This window comes from Leptodactylus fuscus, chromosome 2 (assembly GCF_031893055.1).
Source record: "Leptodactylus fuscus isolate aLepFus1 chromosome 2, aLepFus1.hap2, whole genome shotgun sequence".
NCBI lineage: Eukaryota > Metazoa > Chordata > Amphibia > Anura > Leptodactylidae > Leptodactylus > Leptodactylus fuscus.
The window spans coordinates 136,925,229-136,942,380 of record NC_134266.1 but is presented as its reverse complement, the minus strand read 5'-3'; the positions used below and the strand labels follow the sequence as shown (position 1 = coordinate 136,942,380).

At 43.8% G+C, this 17,152-nt stretch overlaps 2 protein-coding genes across 2 annotated transcripts in view; both read right to left on the bottom strand.

Annotated features, from left to right (window-relative positions):
• Positions 1-4,518, bottom strand: part of LCK (LCK proto-oncogene, Src family tyrosine kinase) — a 59,303-nt gene extending 54,785 nt beyond the window's left edge. The window contains exon 1 of the mRNA XM_075264687.1: positions 4,476-4,518. Within this exon, the coding sequence (XP_075120788.1) occupies positions 4,476-4,494 (19 nt within the window). The 5' untranslated portion in view covers positions 4,495-4,518. The remainder of the gene's footprint in view (positions 1-4,475) is intronic.
• On the bottom strand, positions 489-4,982 carry FAM167B (family with sequence similarity 167 member B). The gene is made up of 2 exons (XM_075264720.1): positions 4,476-4,982; positions 489-2,262 (listed from the first exon to the last, which is right to left on the bottom strand). Exons 1-2 carry the CDS (start codon positions 4,758-4,760, stop codon positions 1,999-2,001), a joined length of 549 nt encoding a protein of 182 aa, XP_075120821.1. The 5' UTR covers positions 4,761-4,982; the 3' UTR covers positions 489-1,998.
• Positions 4,983-17,152: the final 12,170 nt, after the last annotated feature.

The following is a 17,152-nucleotide window of genomic DNA, read 5'->3' as shown; positions in this document are numbered from 1 at the left end:
CGAGGTTATGCTTGAATAAATTATCCTTTATTAGAACTTGGTACAACGTTTCGGGAAAAACCATGTATTGTGTAGTCGGAATTATCCTTTGGTGGGGAGGTGGTCAGCCTGTCTCTGAACCAGCACCCGTGAAGCTACTCCTGTGTCCATGTGCTGCCTTCACATATCTCTATTCAACTTACTTTTATTGCATCCTCCTTTGGTCTCTGCCTCCCATTCAGCTAAATGTTCTGCTTATTTTGAAGAGGACTCTGCCTCAAAATCATTGCCAGTTTACCCCATGTGAATGGGCCCTTACATCAGAAAAGAATGGTTAACCCTTCATAACAGCCATATTATGTACCTTTCTAATGGGCCAGAGAATGCACATTTAGGTACATTTACTTTTTAAGAAATTAGATGGCGTAATAATGTCATTTTTCTTTCTTTTTTTTCATCTATTGTCATTTGTCATTACAAACATTTTACAAAGCAAACAACAATGCCAATGACATTTTCCCTGTATATATGAGTTCATTTCATTTATTAAATAGAAACCACATGCAACAAAATACATAGTTATAGGTAGTAATCTCAGTAGGTCACCGCAAACCCATTGGTAGCTAAACCACTGTCATCTACAGAGGCAGAATAGCAGATTAAATTTATAGAAATCCCATCCACATGCTGCCCATAAACTAGAAGAGAAAAGTGACTTTTGCTGTGAGTTTTAAAACTGTAGTAGAAAGGTTGAAGGCCACAGGGTCTGGCTGGTTCATGCTATCCATGGAAACCTTTAACACACAAATAATGTTTTAAAGAGGAACAATGTGCTGAAAATAAGAACATTGTATCATAAACTGCACAATAAAATTATACTACAGTAAATGTAGCTGTGTATAGCAGTGTGATACTAATGGTATTTAACCGAGGAAGAGACACCAGAAAATTACATTTTTTAATCAAATGTTAACTATATTTAGAAAAACATTTTTTGATGAGTTTAAAAAAAAAAAAAAAAAAAATATTATTTTTTTAAATGTAGATTGAGAGCCCCATAATGAACATTTATTCCCTATCAGTATGTCTTTGGAGTATGAACATACAAACTCTTTGCAGATGTTGCCATTGGCAGGATTTAAACCTAGGATTACCAGAGCTGCAAAGCCGTAGTGCTAATCACTAAGCCACCATGTTGGCCTGAAAATTCCATGTTGTTATTTATATTTAAAAACATGCATAAAAAGCCTGCAGTTCAGGCTCCACCTAATAAAATACAGAAACTTCCTGTTTTCTATGGGAGAATACTTTACAGCAGCCACCTCACTTATAGTCTATGGGGTCCATGGGTTTCCCTGGGTAACCGCTTTGTAAGCGGATTGGGGTTCCGTTTTTTGGGTTCCCAAGCGGACCCAGCACAAGTGTGAAGCTACAGTTATATATTGCTGTTAAGTAGAGGAAAAATTTATGTTTATGTTCAGAAACAGCAAAATTTATGGTTTTTCACATTTATCAAGCAGAGAGTTAGTCATACAATCCAGTGAGATTGCTTGCTTTCACAAACTAGGGAGGAACTACAAGAAAAAAAGCCCCTTCCTTTGAAGCTTCCATATTAGTAAAGCTCTATTCATTTTATTGCATAAACATAATCGGCTGCTCTATTGCTCCTTCTTGGCACATGGATAGTGATTTTTCTGACACTTAGGGAAAAGGATCAGTTCACAGACCCAACTCTCTGTGATAAAGATACAGTTTTAAATCAAGTTTATGTATTGCCAAACACCCTATATCTAAATGCCATAGCCAGAGTGGTGTTTTGGCACACTCTGTGGTACACAGCGCCTAGTATATTTGCCGAATCGGTTCCCACACACCCAGTTAGCACAGTACACTGAATTCCTAGCAAGCTGTAATATAATATTATTTATAAGATCTTTTAGTATAAAGTTCATATTCCGATAAATATCTGGTAGTAACGTTGCTATAATGTTACTATATACTGTACATGGTTAGAATGTCTTAGCACAGTGAAAATCTTCGGGAATTAATATTCATGCGTGTCACCCCAATATGTTTAAGGGGAGTAGAAAGAGAGAAGGCAGCTCTTGGTGGGATGTTGCAGAGTAGATCAGAGTCTTCATCACAGACTTCAAGGTCAAAAGTCGCATCGTCTAGCATCTCCTTATGCCTCTCGCAGGTCTGCTCAATTTTAAACTGTGAGATTTGGGAGCGTAATTGCATAAGTTGTCGTGCCAGAAGGTGGTCGGACGCCTGCATTTCCTGCTGTGTGAAATCAGAAAATATATTTCTACTGTGATCACAATACCAGTGAATAAAGTGCACAGAAGGAGCAATGTACAGAGCAATTTGAAGGAACTTTTTAGACTTTAAAAACAGTTCTAAAGATTACATGCTAGCAAAAGAAAACTAAATGTGACTTCATTGAAACAATGCGTTTAGAGTCATTTAGGATGTATGCTGATCTGTATAGAGTATGTACCTGGGGCAGATTCTATGGACAACTCCTTTTATGAGACTGGAACCAAGTCTCAAAAATAAGCCTGTCACCGGTCACAGGCAGGGCTACGTATGTGACAATAACATATATAGAAAAATCCAGGCTGTATGTTCGATCAAATTATGTGGGCCTTCAGCCTCTTCCTACATCTCACATATATTTGATGTGTTGTAGGACAGTAAACCATAATGTGTGTGTGTGGTGGTGGTGGTGGGGGGGGGGGGGCACAAAATTTGCCTGTATTAGGCCCCCAAATTGAGTTGGGGATGAAAATACCTTGTCTCGGCCGTTGTTTGTAACCCTGTAAATGAAGACATTACCTAACTGGAATCCCTCTACTGTGGAGCTTTTTGTATTTGTGTTTTGTATTTAATATTAATATTGTATTATCCATGCTGCTGTAACACACTGAATTTCCCCACAGTGGGACTAGTAAAGGATTATCTTATCTTAACTATACCACAAATACTCAGATAATGTTATTACTAGTTTCATGTTCACCAGTTATTTGATATTAAGGCATGCTTACAGTAAAGTTTGTTTTTTTCTTCCACTTCCTTGCACTAAACTTGGTTATATACTGTGGTAAGCTGAATGTTGTATTTGTAAACAATTTTAACATATCGTGGTAACTTTATTAAGCCCCATTTCAGGTTTCTGGTGTTAAAAAGCCGCAAACCTTGGCTTTCCAACTTTTTAAAAGCCACTTGTTACAAAAATTGCTCTAAGTAGTGTTTCTATGTTGACCTTGCAGCTTTATGAAAAGGGGTGAGGTGAGGATGTGTCATGAACTACTTTCCTCTCCGCATGACTTGTGCAGACAGTGCGCAGAAATCACATGGACCCCATTATAATCTATGGGTCCGTGTGCTTTCATAAGCTCACCGCTTGTCAATGCATTCGGTATTCCATTTGGGGGTCCCCATGTGGACTCCCCGAACAGAATACCGAGCGCAGATGTGAACCAGACCTTAAGTGTGTTTTTTTCTATACCATCACAACTTCACAGAGAGCAAAATGTGGTAAACAGAAAATAAGTGAGCAACAGGTTGAATATAGTAAATACCCCCCTTAACAGATTGTACATATTGTACATATTGGAAAGTCATATGGTCATTTAATCCTGCTTGTATCTTACACACTTGTATCTTGCTAGTATGAGACCAAGTTTTATCACTATATATTGTAAAATGTATATTATTGTACATGTATTTCAAGGTCAGAAGTCTGCCATACGTCATACTATATTTTAACTATTTGAGGTCATCAGCGTCTGTATTTCCTGTGGTATGATGAAACCTCTTGTTTCCTATCTAATTGCCTAATTGTGTAATAGCTGATTTTATCAGAATGCTATAAAAGTGTCCTTAGAATCCCCTATCCAACGAAACAGCATCAGAATCTGCTAATATATACAGTATTAGACTAAGGTTAGGTTCATATCTGCATTGAAGTCTTTGAAGGAGACTCCACCACAGATTCCGTCTAAAATTGTTGAAGAGAAAAGTCCTGCATGATCTATGGGGTGCGTGGGTGTCCGCAGGTAACTGCTTTTTTAGTGGACGGGCTCTTCTTCTTTAGGGTCCCCATTCAGACCTGAATGATGGAGAGCCGAATGCTAATGTGATCCTAGCGTTAGCTCTAATAGTTATGAATAAACTGGAACCATTGGCCTTTGACAGCCTCCTTTTTTGGAATTAATTCTTAAAGATAAACTGTTGGTCCTTACTACTAATGAGATATGTGAAAGGTCTCAGGCACTGAGCTGCATTAGAAGTTTGTGTTGCATAGCATCTGTACACTGTTACAGGCCCATATTTTTCTCGGCACATGGAAGTTTTTTTCTGACGGATTTCGTTTTCACCATTTGCAATAAACCCTTATTACTAGAAGGTTTGGGAAACTCAATAAAATATACTTTGTTTATTATATCATATTTACCCTTGATATGCTGTAAAGAAACAAAATAAAAACTTACCAGTTCTTTTCTGAGCCATTGTAAAGCTTCATCTATGGAGCTAAACCCACATATGCTGTTTTTTGGGGAGCATTGCCCTTGATTGGGAGAGAGCTTTTCTTGGTTATTGCCTCGATTTTTCGCCCATGGTCTTGCTTGCACTCTTTGTGTCCATTCCTGGTATGATGGTCGACGGGTCTGTAGCTTCAATCTGACTGCCAGGGCTTTAACAGACTCTAAATCAGGAGCTGTATCACCCTCCTCATCTTCACACAGCTCATGGAATATAACTGGGTTAAAGGACATGACTACGCAAAGTCTCAGTAGTCACTAAATGAAGTTGTAAAAGGTTAGAAGATTTTGTGTCAACCTAGAGTGCACTTCAGTAGAAATGTTTGCTGTATAAGCTTCCAAATCTTAGTGAAAAGCTATACATACTTGAGAAGATCAAGTGATCAGTGTAAAATAAGGTCCATTTAGTTTCGTGAAGTGCTCCAGGCTGAAACTTTCTAATGTCTAGCTCTTAGTATCTACTGTCCACTGAGTTTTATGAGTTTTTATGATTTGTTATTACGCCTGCAGGATCCTCCCATTTCTGCAGGAAACTGCACCCAGAATCTAAGTTTATCCAGCGTTCAGGAGAACAATAATAGAATATCCTGCTGATCAGAGTGCAAAGGAAAACTCATTAACACATTCATCATCTATGATCTATTTAAAGATGATCTTGTGCTCTAGGACATGCTAGGAAGGAGTCCATCAGTCAGGAAAAGGAAGGCAAGAAGTTGGGTGGAACATTACATACATGTCACTAACACACATTACATCCTGTAGGGCTGTCTGCAGAAGGCAATGTGGCCTTCACACATTTGTACATATTGTAGCATGTGCTCTACAGGTATCTTAACATCCATTGCATGGTCACAAAAATGTCTGTTTATGTGGAAAAATATTGACTGTTTAATGCAATTTAGCATTATATCATTTATTTATAACCAGTCTGATAAATGCAGAAGACAAGAAGAGCAGAAGTAAGAGTTACAATTTCAAACAGTTCTTAAGAGGAAGTGCTGTTCTTAGGAGTAAGCTGAGTACACTGTGTGTTTTGATCAAGGACTCTAGTCTACATATAAAGCACATCAAACCACCTTTACAACATCCTGCCGCAAAAAGATAAATACAAGAGACAATGTCCCTGTTACCGTTAAGCAAAGACATAATGTGAGTGTGAACTTAAAAAGGACCTGTCACCAAGTACGAAATAGTAAATGCCATATATCATTTGATGGTTGCTATGTCCCTTTTGAGTATTTATTTTTAAAATCTGTCTACCCATTTAAATTAAAGGCAGTGGTGTAACTAGGAAAGGAGGGGCCCCATGGCGAACTTTTGACATAGCCTCCCCCCTTCCTCCACATTCCTGTGTGCACTATTGTCCCCCATAGTGGCCCCTGCACACAGTATTATTCCCCATAGTGGCCCCACCACACAGTATTATATCCCCTAGTGGCCCCTGCACATAGTATTATGCCCCATAGTGGCCCCTGCACACAGTATTATACTCCATAGTGGCCCCTTCACTCCAGTATTATGCTCTATTGTGGACACCCATGAACAATTATTATAGTAGTATAATCAGAGACCCAAGGGGGGGATACAAACATAAAAACCGCTGTTACATACCTATCCCTGCCTCCGAAGCTCTCCCCGCTGATGGCAGCCATCTTCAATGACGTCCAGGATGTCATGTAACCCGGGGGCCTGTGTCATGACGCACAAGGATGCAGGCCCTGTTCATGTGATGTCAGGGACGTCACTGAAATAGGCCTGAAGCCCACCTGGAGCCAGGAGAAGTAAGTATGTTTCCTTACCTCTCCTGGACCTCCGATCATTATACTCGGGGTCTGAAAAGACTCCCGAGTATAATAATAGTGTCTGCCAGAATCAGTAAGTAGGGCCTGTTGCCGGCTGGAGTAACTACAGCCGGTAATGGCCTATTAAAAAAAAAGTGCAGTGGTAGTGGCTGTTGCCGAGCCCCCTGATGTCCCGGACCCTGTGTTAGCCGCTACCGTTGCTACCGCGGTAGTTATGCCCCTGATTAAAGGGCCCCTGAAGAATTACAGAGAAAATTGGTTTTACCTGGAATTTTGCACAGTAAAGGTGGATCATCACTGCAGAGAACAGAGCAGCACTGGAGAATCAGTAAAGAAGAAGGGGCTGTCCCTCAGAAAGAAGTGTGGAGGGTAAGTATATAATATGGGTCGGAGGATGGGCTGAGTAGGCAGGGAAGGATGGGATAGCTAGAGAGACAGGGAGGGGGGTATATGGGAGGGAGAGATAGAAGAGGGAGGGAGAGAGGAAGGAGGGGGAGTAAGGTGTGACGGGTTAGTGTGGGTTACGTAGCAGGAAGTTGAACCAAGTAAACAAATGCAGGAGGTACCAGGAGCTCCCAGAGACACCCAAAAATCACTCAGAACACAATAATAGCACTAACAGACATTTAAAAAACAACCCATTTTTTAAAAACATTTTAAAACCCCTTTAAGCTGCAGATGAGCACCCCAGTGTCTCATGGAGGAATCTGTGGTTAAGTTGACTAATTCTTTGGACTGGAAACTTTCTCCAAGTTGTATCGATTGAGCCACCATTTAAAGTCTTTTCTTGTGGCTTGATCTAGACTTATTTTTGTATGCATCCCTTCATATCTCCATTCTAATGATGGAGCATATTGTGCTGGAGACTCGGGCTGTGTACCATAGCCCAATGTACTGCAGCTATCAAGGCTTCTAACAAACCCAAGAGCTTCCTGATTTGATGAATCATAGGAAGTGGTGTCTTGATTAAATCCTTTACTGTTGCTTGGAGTTTTTTACATTTTTCCTTGAGGAAGAAAATGGACTTGCAATTCTGTGTTTATTATGAAACCTAGAAAGTATTTTGAAGTTTCCGGCAGTAAGCGCCACTTTTACTAGTTTATCTGGAATCCAAGTTCTCTAAGGGGTCGTTCACACTACCGTCAGTGTCCAACAGGTAGTGTCCACTCCTAGTGTCCATTCAAAATCTCGCATGGACATTAGGAGTGGACACTAGCTGTGTCTGTGACACTTGTCATTCATTTAAATGGTGATCGGGTGCGTTCTTTTGCACTCCGTGCCTGTCCTTCACTGTCCGCTTGTAAAGATGTCTGACTTTTTTTTTTCTTTTTTAATGTAGATTGTGAGGCCCACATAGAGCTCACAATGTACATTTTTCCCTATCAGTATGTCTTTTTGGAATATGGAATGGAAATCCATGCAAACACAGGGAGAACATACAAACTCCTTGCAGATGGTTTTACGCCCTTGGCGGGATTTGAACACCAGGACTCCAGCGCTGCAGGGCTGCAGTGCTAACCACTGAGCCACCGTGTGGCCCCAGATGTCCGACTTTTCAAGCGGACAGAAAAAACCTACATGTAGGGAACATGAAACTGGGAGAGGAATGGTGGGGGGAGATGAAACTGTAGGGGTAGCTGGACGGTGACAATAAACTGTGGACAACTAGAGGTAGAAAGGTCCCCCTCCAGCTACTCCCACAGTTTACTGCCCCTTCCAGTTGTCCCCAGTTTAAGTGCCCCCCTTCATCTACCCCTAGTTTCATGTTCCCCTCCATCTGCCCCAATTTCATATACCCCTTTCATCTGCCCCCATTTTCATGTCCCCCCTCCATCTGCTCCCATTTTCATGCTCCCCCTCATCTCTGCCCCCAGTTTCATGTTCCCCTTCCATCTGTGTCCCCGAATTTCATGTCCCCCCCCTCCATCTCTCCCCTTAGGTTACTGACACACACACACTCCACTTTGCATCTCACATTCCTCTCAGTACTACATCTCTTCATCTTCCGGCCGGAATACTATGACACGCCTCCTTAATCACGTGACGTCTGACGTCACACACAGGTCCTTCAGTTTTAAACTTCAGTAGTACTAGCTTTCCACCGATCACCCATCACTTTCTAGTGCTGTTATAAGAGCGGGGGAGTGATTGGAGGAAAGTTTAAGTAAAACATTGACTAAAGGAACATAGCGGGACATGCAGGGAGCTGCGTGGGGGCCGCAAACTATCGTCCCGAGGGCCGCAAGTTTGAGACCCCTGGTTTATAGCATACAGTATAATGCCTCCTTAGTACCCCCACAGACTGCAACACCTCCCCACCTGTAACACACACAGTATAATGCCCCCTTAGTTACTCCACAAAATATTATGCCCGTTTAGTTCAAAGTTTTTTTGTTTTTTTTACGTTTAGTTCCCCCACAGAGAATATTATTTATTTAGTGTCCACACACTATAATGCCCCCTTAGTGCTTCCTATACACTATAATGCCCCCTTAGTTGCTTACCCAGTATAATACCCCTTTAGTGCCCCCACAGAGTATAATGCCCCTATTACTAGCCCCCATACAATAACAATTGGCTGCTACCTATTGGATTACACTCTCTACTCCCCAGGGCCCTGCTCTTTGACTCCAGCCTGTTGCCATATATTAGGTGCAGATACTGAACAATCAATCAATATGTAAAAAGAATTATTATTAGCAACTTTGCAATGTCCAGAGAATAAGTTTTTGTTTAGTTTTGTTGTTTGTTATAAGAAATACTTTGATAGAATGAAGCTAATACATGGAAGAATGTTATAGTTATTTAAACACTTATGGGGATTTCAAGAGCCTCTCAAACCTAGTACTTGGGGTATGACTAAGAATGTTATCAAGGGAATTAAGTAGTATTTGTTTTAAGCTCACATGCCTTCATGTGATCCAGTTTTTGAAGCAGGTATTGCAAAATCTACTTCTCCAGGGTGGCTGTTAAAGAGGAGCTATCACAACTCCAGACATGCTTTAGTTAATAAAAATATTCAGCATAATATAATATTTCTGGAAAATATTTTTTCAGGCTTTTGTCTTGTGCTTTCTCTGTGTTAAATATTATATATTTACAATATTCTCTAGCAGACATGGGGTTAACACTCTACTGACATCATAGTCTTATATTTTGGGTGCATGGGTGCGGTTAGAGTAGACCATTTTAGAAATCTCCTTACATAGCTACAAGATGGAAGGTAACACCCACTCTCATGAATATAAATGAGTAAGAAATACACATGTCTGGGTCTGTCTTTGGGAAGACCAGGGGAAGACCAGGAGGTCTGTCTTTGGGAACACCAGGGTGGGTGGTCCAGGCAGATGGACATCCATGGACGTCGTAACCAGCCCAAGTCCACCAACCAGATGACAAGCATGAACCAAGCTGTAACTACAAGATATCCAGATGATTTAACTTCTCTGAAGATGTAAGCTATTGACAATTGACTGATATTTGTGTTATTTTGGACATTTTCTCTGTTCCTGTGTTTTCCTTCAAGATATTAATAAACCTCTACACTGTTTTATAACAAGCTGACTTCTTCCTATCGTGGATAAGGCCTTCAACACGTGACACAAGTCTATCCCACAATTTCAAGGCTAGGTACGGATATTTAACAGTGGATACAAGTCTCACCGGCAAATACAAGATATTTAACACTCTGTTATTCCTACTAGTATGCTATAACTAAATTGACAACAGGATTACAGTTCCAGACTGTATAGGGACACTGTTAGGGAATTGCTAGGACAGCAATTCCCCAGTAGCTGTTTAAAACCCTGGGGCAGGGCACAAGAGACAGTGAGCCCTAAGCTGAAGCCCCCAACTGTCCCTTCCTATTGCCAGGCCCTATCCTAGGTAATAGGAGGCAACCTCGAAATCGGTCCCTTCCTGTATATGTGAAACACAAAATGCAGACAAGACGGACAACAATAAAGGGAGATCAGCTAGCCAAGGGTCAGTAAACAGTCAAGCGATGCAGTGCCAAATCAGAGTCCAAAGAATAGTCAGTAGGGGAAGCCAGAGGTCAAGGTTTGGAATGCAAGCAAGAATAGTGACAGCAAAAAGCAAGTACGCACAAGGCAATAGCAAGCACTGGTGTGAATGATGTTATGTCAGTCCAGGTAGCTGCAACGGGGCTAAGGGATTGCAGTAGGGAATCTCGCCCTGCACTACTCCCACTAGCTAACCCGGTCCCTGCCTCACGGGTGTAGGTCGGCTGTTCTCAGGCTAAACCTGACCCCGACAGCTCCTCTCTCACTGACACCGTAGGCCTAGAGGGAAGTGGGAGAAGGAATGCCCTATAAGATCTCTAGGGACTGGAGACTAAAGGGGGTCACCCCTAACGAACAAGTGAAGCTGCTACTGACAGGGACTGACAAGGGTGTGCGCTGACTAACAACACAAGCAGCACACAGGAAACATGTAGGAAAGGAATTCCCCAAACCAATATGGGAAGGAACCGTACACTAGGAAACAAACACAGGGAAACTGAGTAGAAATCAAAGGATAAGGCAATTCACTCACACAGTCAATTATACACGGAGGGAGGATTGGTGAACACAGAAGGGAAAACACACAAACCAACTTGTTCACCCAAAACCTCCCAAAAACCAACCACGGAACTTCCTCTATCCAAGATAACCACCTACTCCTCCTGCTAAGGCCTAGCTCTGTAAAAGCGACACTCAGCACAGAACCATGGGAGGCATGGGTTTAAATACAGAGTAGAGACCACTCCTCCCAGGTGCAAATGGGAGGACAGACTAATGAACCAGGAAATCAAGCTGCCTACCAACAGTGCGTGCGAGCAAGTCAGAAGGTGTGCACCAATACCCACGACACAAAATACTCCTAACAGGATCCTCCCCTCAAGGAGAAGACTCCGGATTCTCTAGGAGCATCCTTCTTCGGGAACTCCTTGTGGAATTTCTCCACGAGTCTGGGGGCTGACATATCCGACTCCAGAACCCAAGAATTATCTTCAGGACCGTATCCCTTCCATGCCACCAGATACCGTAGCTTCCCCCGAACATATTTGCTATCCAGAACTCGGGATATCTCATACTCCCCGGACTCAGAAACTGGTGGAACTTTAACTGGAGACGTTCCCTTCTTGGCCTTCTTTAACAAGGAGACATGAAACACCCGGTTTATCTTCCACCTTTTAGGTAGTTGCAGCTGCGCCGCCACTTCATTTACCATCTTGATGATTTTAAAAGGACCCACAAACCTGGGACTCAGCTTCTTGCTAGGAACCTTCAACCTGATATTCTTGGTGGACAACCAAACCATCTCACCAGGGAGGAACTGCAACTCCCCTCTCTTCCTATCCGCCTGGACCTTAGCCTGGTGCGACGCCCGCACCAGATTCTCTCGGATACGGGACCATACCCCTTGCAGCTTTTTAGAAAATAGCTCCTCCTCCGGAACTGGGGACGAAATGGAAGAAAATACTCCGAAAACAGGATGTCTACCACCGGAGCAAAAAAAAGGTGTGGTACCTGTGGCGTTGGAATCATGGTTGTTTAAGGAAAATTCTGCCAGGGGAAGAAAGTCAGCCCAATTATTCTGATTCTCTCGAACAAAACACCTCAAAAACTGTTCCACATCCTGATTCTTCCTCTCTGTTTGCCCGTTAGACTCCGGGTGAAACCCGGAGGAAAACGACAGTGTAACTCCCAACCTGCTGCAAAAAGCCCGCCAGAATTTAGCCACAAATTGCGGACCCCTGTCCGAAACGATCTCCTCAGGAAGACCATGCAACCTTACAATTTCTTTAATAAATGACCCTGATAGTGTCTTGGCACATGGCAGCCTGGAAAACGGGATCAAATGGCACATTTTCGTGAAGCGGTCAACGACTACCCAAATGACCGTGAAACCCTTAGACACTGGAAGGCCCGTGATGAAATCCATAGACAGATGAGTCCAAGGTGCCTTAGGAGGTTCTAACGGATGTAGAAGACCGTGGGGACGGGTATGCGACGCCTTGGCTCTTGCACAGACCGAACAATTTTGAACAAACTGCAAGACATCCTTACTCCACCCTGGCCACCAAAAATTCCTAGACACCAATCTCATGGTCTCTGAAACCCCCGGGTGACCAGCAAGAACCGACTCGTGACACTCCCTCAGTAGACTTTGTCGGAGAGTAGTTGGGACAAACAGCTTGTTTCTAGGTATCTTGGAAGGTGCAGCGTGTTGCGCTTCGATCAAGGCTTTCTCCAATTTCGTGCCCAATACTGCTACCACCACTCCATCCCCAAGAATAGTGGCCGGCGCCTCTCGTTCCTCCTCAGTCGACATATACCGGGATAAAGCATCAGCCTTAACATTCTTTGAACCCGGCACATAAGTCACGGTAAAATGGAACCGCGCAAAAAATAGAGCCCATCTGGCCTGCCGTGCATTTAATCTCTTCGCCGACCCAAGATAAACCAAATTCTTGTGATCGGTAAATACCTGGACTGGCCTTCTGGCCCCCTCCAGGAAATGACGCCAATGTTCGAACGCTAGTTTTATTGCCAGTAGTTCTCTATCTCCGATGTCATAATTCCGTTCAGAGGCAGAGAATTTCTTAGAAAAGAAGGCACAGGGATGCGTACCCTCCTCGAACTCCTGAGAAAGTACTGCACCCACCCCCACCGAGGAGGCATCCACCTCCACTCGGAAGGCCAACCTCTCATCCGGCTGTCTCAAAATGGGAGCGGAGGAGAATCGCTCCTTCAATTCTTCAAACGCGGCTAGCGCCTCTGGCGACCACTTAGCACAGTCAGCCCCCTTCTTAGTCAAGTCCGAGATGGGTTTCACAACCTCAGAAAATCCCTTAATAAACTGGCGATAATAGTTGGAGAATCCCAAGAACCGTTGGACCGCCTTTAGGTTCTCAGGTCGCGGCCACTCCAAGACTGCCCTGACCTTCTCAGGATCCATCTCGAACCCCTTGTCCGATAGGATATAGCCAAGGAAACATAATTTATTGACCGCGAACACACATTTCTCCAGCTTAGCACTTAATTGGTTAACCCTCAGGAGATTTAAAACCTCTCTCACTCTCTCCCAATGAGTCTCCAAATCCGGGGTGTAAATGAGTATATCGTCCAGATAGACCACAACCCCCCTCCCTATGACGGCACTTAGTACATCATTAATAAAATTCTGAAAAAACGCAGGCGCATTGGTTAGACCGAAAGGCATCACCAGATTCTCAAAGTGTCCTAGGGGTGTGTTAAACGCTGTTTTCCACTCATCCCCCTTCTTGATTCTCAGCAAGTTATACGCCCCACGTAAATCTATTTTACTAAACCAGCGAGCTCCCGTAATCTGGCTGAAAAGATCCGAGATCAACGGGATGGGATAGGGATTCCGCACCGTGATTTTATTAATCTCCCTAAAATCCAAACAAGGGCGCAACCCTCCATCTTTCTTCTTTACAAAGAAAAACCCCACTGCTACTGGGGACTTAGATGGGCGAATATGCCCCACCTCTAGACTCCCCTCAATATACTCTTTGAGCGCCTCCCTCTCCGGAATAGTGAGATTGTACAACCTTGTCTTGGGTAACACTGCATTAGGTATAAATTTAATCGAGCAATCATAGGTGCGATGTGGTGGTAATGTCTTGGCTGCCCTTTCCTCAAAGACCTCCCTGAACTCACATATTTCTTGAGGCAAATTGTCTATAGACAAAGACATCACGGATATGGGCAGACATCGACCATTACACCCATGCCCCCAAGAAACTACTGTCTCGGTCTCCCAGTTGATAATAGGGTTATGCTGCTTCAGCCAGGGCCACCCCAACACTACTTGTGCTGGTAATTTAGACAACAAGAACAAGTCAATCTCTTCCCTGTGGCCACCCACAATAAACTCCAGACCCTCCACCTGTTTGGAGATGACAGATTGCTGTAGAGGGGTCTTATCAATAGCCCACACCGGTATCTGAGACTTCAAGACCAAAGGACTCACCCTTAGTTGCTCGCAAAACTCTGAGTCAATAAGGTTGACTGCCGAACCACAATCAACCAAAATCCGGCACTTCTGCCCATTTACCCATCCATCAAGGGTCAACCCGGCAGTCTGAGTACAGGAAATATGCACACCTCCCTCCTTAGTAGGTTTTCTCCCCTTACTCTCAATAGACCTGGGGTTATTACCCTCCTTGGCGAACCATTCTCTGGAGGGGCACACCCTTGCTAAATGTCCCATTCCTCCACACACAAAACAGCGTACTGTGCGGGACCCTTCACTCTTGGGTCTAGCACTTCGCACAGTGGCCCCAATCTGCATGGGTTGGTCCCCCGGGTCCTCTCCAAAAACAGAGAATTGAGGAGGGCTAACCCCCCCAGGACTCTTGTCTCCACGCTCCCGGAGGCGCCGTCCAACTCTAATTGCCAGCTGCATGGCCTCATCTAGATCTCCAGGAACAGGGTGAGAAACTAGATGATCTTTAACCTGGTCCGAGAGCCCTGTCTCAAACTGACTAAGTAGAGCGGGGTCATTCCAGTGTACTTCTGCTGCCCACCTACGAAACTCTGTGCAATATTTCTCTATAGCGTGATCCCCTTGCACCACACGTCGTAGGTTATACTCAGCCGTGCGTACCCTGTCTGGGTCGTCATACAGTAACCCCATTGTGGAGAAAAACGCCTCTACAGTTAGTAAGCAAGCTGAGTCGGCTGGTAACGAATGTGCCCAGATGAGGGGATCATCTCTCAATAAAGTAATAATAATCCCAACTCTCTGTACCTCAGAACCGGAGGAAAACGGCCGTAGCCGGAAATACAAAAGACAGTCCTTTTGAAATCGGAAAAAATCTGACCTCTTACCTCGGAAGGGTTCAGGTAAGCTGACTTTTGGCTCCAGAGGCCGACCCACAGGGGCGCTACTCACCTGCCTCTGTATGCCCTCCACCTGAGAGGCTGTGTGTTGAGCCAACTGCTGTACTTGAGATACGCCAGAAGCTTGGATGGCATCCATTCGTAGCTTGATCCCCTCCATCTCAGTGGAGATCTGCTGCACCGCCTGGTACAACTGTTTCAGGTCCGTCATAATGCAAACGAACCTTTTTTTTTTTCTTTTTTTTTACCGGCTGAGTGTACTGTTATGTCAGTCCAGGTAGCTGCAACGGGGCTAAGGGATTGCAGTAGGGAATCTCGCCCTGCACTACTCCCACTAGCTAACCCGGTCCCTGCCTCACGGGTGTAGGTCGGCTGTTCTCAGGCTAAACCTGACCCCGACAGCTCCTCTCTCACTGACACCGTAGGCCTAGAGGGAAGTGGGAGAAGGAATGCCCTATAAGATCTCTAGGGACTGGAGACTAAAGGGGGTCACCCCTAACGAACAAGTGAAGCTGCTACTGACAGGGACTGACAAGGGTGTGCGCTGACTAACAACACAAGCAGCACACAGGAAACATGTAGGAAAGGAATTCCCCAAACCAATATGGGAAGGAACCGTACACTAGGAAACAAACACAGGGAAACTGAGTAGAAATCAAAGGATAAGGCAATTCACTCACACAGTCAATTATACACGGAGGGAGGATTGGTGAACACAGAAGGGAAAACACACAAACCAACTTGTTCACCCAAAACCTCCCAAAAACCAACCACGGAACTTCCTCTATCCAAGATAACCACCTACTCCTCCTGCTAAGGCCTAGCTCTGTAAAAGCGACACTCAGCACAGAACCATGGGAGGCATGGGTTTAAATACAGAGTAGAGACCACTCCTCCCAGGTGCAAATGGGAGGACAGACTAATTAACCAGGAAATCAAGCTGCCTACCAACAGTGCGTGCGAGCAAGTCAGAAGGTGTGCACCAATACCCACGACACAAAATACTCCTAACAAATGAGAGCCAAGACTATATAGGGAGGAAGAACCCGCCCTGAATTTAATATGTAGACAGGCTGTCAATCACACAAATTAACCACTTTATGAACAGAGGCATACAAGGGCAGAAGACGGGTGTGGTGGAAATTCAATCACAGAACTAGAGCCTTGTTCACACAGTGCAACCAAAAACTTTGAGCCAAGAACCAAACTGCACCCGCCTCCTGCACCGCCGCATGCGAGCAGAGGGTGGTGCAGTGACCCGAACAGCCAGAGATGTTACAGACACCCTTTCTGCAGTTATACTGTGTGGAGTTCAGGAAAGGGGGCGCTATGCCGTGGGAGAAGAGGGTCCAACTCAAAGGTTTCTATGCACAGAAATTATATATGCATCTTTTTTTATCTTTGCATTTTTTAAAAAGAGAGCCTTGTGATACGGTACAGTGTGTTTTTTTTTTTGATTCGTTTGGCTGGTAGTAAGCCACATGTACAGTTAGTATTTTCTGTTTAGTAAGCCTCATTTACACAGCAGTATTCTAGTCAGTATTTTACATCAGTATTTGTAAGTCAAAAGAAGGAGTGGATCCAAAACACAAAACTGTTACAAATCCCTCCATATATGACTGGCTTGCAAATACTAATGCAAAATACTGACAGACTAGTGGACGTGTCAAAGTTCATGTGGTCCTCATAACGTCGCAAAGCCATATATATCAATTACTATGATAACAATGTCTGTAGGATTAGGAGAGGGTTAACTTGTTAACTTTTAACATTTATGTCAAGAAAACCTCAACTTCCTTCTTGCAACGAGTCTCTTTCCATCCTCTTCAGCTAAGCAGTGGTAACAGGCAGTTGCGTCGCTGAGTGAAATATGTTACTAAGGGCTGGCGAGGGATATTGTGTCACTTTAGTATTAGTATCGCTCTTGTTTCACTATACATATTTAGAATTC